The 2033-nt window shown below is 62.5% G+C and overlaps 1 protein-coding gene across 1 annotated transcript in view; it reads left to right on the top strand.

Annotated features, from left to right (window-relative positions):
* VOLCADRAFT_91386 (uncharacterized protein) overlaps positions 1-2033 on the top strand; it is a gene marked incomplete at both ends in the record, with an annotated part of 26440 nt that overhangs the window by 15608 nt on the left and 8799 nt on the right. Inside the window, 3 exons of the mRNA XM_002950870.1 lie at positions 520-745; positions 1105-1266; positions 1896-2005. Coding sequence (XP_002950916.1) covers positions 520-745; positions 1105-1266; positions 1896-2005 — 498 coding nt within the window. The remainder of the gene's footprint in view (positions 1-519; positions 746-1104; positions 1267-1895; positions 2006-2033) is intronic.

The following is a 2033-nucleotide window of genomic DNA, read 5'->3' as shown; positions in this document are numbered from 1 at the left end:
GGGCAGCGGAAGTGGAGGGGGGGGGGCCGCGCAGCCGAAACACAGCGCAAGGGTCGGGAGCACAAGTCGTCGCCCCCCGCCTACTCAGGCTCAGGCTCTGCCAAAACACGACGCAGCCGCTCGGCAGCGCCTCCGTCCGTCCGGAACACGACGGGGGGCTCTCTTGAAGGCCCGCTTGAAGGCCACTCTGCAAGACTCACCTAGGGCAAAGGCTCTCCGAAACCCCCGACCCTCCCGCTCGGAAGAAAACCCTTCGAGGGGAACAACGGCTGCTGGCCGTCCTGGACCGGGGGGGGGGGAGGCCCCTCTTGCATGAGACCCTGTGTCCTTCCCCGCCGCCTTCAAACCTACCCCCATGCCCTATTTCCCCCCCGTTGCAATCTCCACACACACACACACCCAATGTCTATGGGGTTTTTTCTCCTTCATCAGTCGTCTGTGTTTCGTCGTAACCTCCCGTCAACCGCTAGTTACTGACTGCTGCTACCACCTCTCCGACCCTTGTGCGCATGCGCTCAGGCTCCACCTAGCTCGCGCCGCAGCAGCCGCCTCCGCCTCCGCTGCCAGCTCCGCAGCCACACGCCACACTTCCACTGGCGGCGGCGGCGGCGGCGGCGGTGCTGCGGACTCGTCGTACCCGTCCGCCCTCCGCGGTTGGCTTGTGAGCCTGGCGGTGGGGTTCGTGAAGAGCTCTCTGGGGTCCGCTCTGAGGGCGGCAGCGGCCCAGGGGATGGTTCACCTGCAGGTACGGCAAGCGGGGGGAGGGGGGGGGAGGAGGGGGGCCGTGTGTGTTTTGCTTTGCACGCGCATGTGTGTGTGTGGTCAAGTGTTTGGACCAGGCACGGCAAGTGTCTTGAAAAGGCATGGCGGGACACTGCAGACACGAAAGCGTGCTGTGTGTTTAGGTGGGAGGGTTGACTTTCCCCCTGCGTGCCCCGCTGGCCTTGTTTGCTTGCCTCCCGCCACAACCCCTCCCTCCCATGCTGGCTTGCACACGCATAAACACACACACACACACACACACACACAGACCGCCACCACCCCGACCTCTCCCCCCGCATCTCCCTCTCCCCTACCTCCGTTGCGCAACTGCGTATATTGCAGCTGGAGCGACTTCCCCATCCTGTCGTACGGCAGCTCCAGGAAGCCACTGCCGCTGCCGTACTGTCCTGCCTGGCGGCCGGTCGAGAGCAGCTGTTGTTCGACACCGTGTTTCCGTTGTGCCGCGATGCGGGGGCGGTTGGGCCGTTGGTGGAGGCGGTTGAGGTGCGAGGTGGTTGGGGCGGTTGGGGTGGAGTGGTTTGGTTTCGGGAAAATGGTTATATGTTGGGATGAGAAGTGCCGTGAACGGTAGCTGGCAGAGTTACGGAGGGAAGTTGCCCCTAGGGTGTGGGTAGTTGGGAGCGGGAATTGGGAGTTGGGAGTTGGGAGTTGGCAGTTGGAGGTTGGCGGTTTTTCCTTAGGTAACGTCGTGCGAGTTCAAGGCAAGAGCACGAGAACGGCACAAGTCCCTGACACGACACATGCGTATGTACGTATGTACGTATGTGTGTGCGCGTGTAAAAGTTCTCCTTCATAAACGGAGCTCGGCCGGCCCGGCCTGTTTGTTAAGCGGCGTCCGGGCTGCTTGTGTGTCTGCATGCACACACACACACACACACACACACACGCGCGCCTCTTAACTACAACACTAAGTACAACCCAGTAGCCTGCCATCAGTAATCCCAGCCTGAGCACAGCCCGTCACTCCATACAATCCCCTCCAACCTATCCTTCACCCCTTCCTCACCCCTCATCCACCCACCCTTTCCCCCCCACACACATGGTCTCTTCACACACCCATACACACCCATACACACCCATACACACCCATACACACATCTCCCCCCCCGCAGGTTGCCGTGTTATCCGGCTCCCTGCCCCGTCCCGCTCCGGAGCTGGTCCAGGTGTTGGTGGACTACCTGGCCGGTCCAGGGGGGGTGGGGCGACCTGACCGCGTGGAGAGGTGCGTGATGCACTTCGACATCGCCGCC

Source organism: Volvox carteri (assembly GCF_000143455.1).
Source record: "Volvox carteri f. nagariensis unplaced genomic scaffold VOLCAscaffold_20, whole genome shotgun sequence".
In the NCBI taxonomy this organism is placed as follows: Eukaryota; Viridiplantae; Chlorophyta; class Chlorophyceae; order Chlamydomonadales; family Volvocaceae; genus Volvox; species Volvox carteri.
Note: the sequence above shows the minus strand (reverse complement) of the source record. Positions and strands in the feature narration are given on the sequence as shown.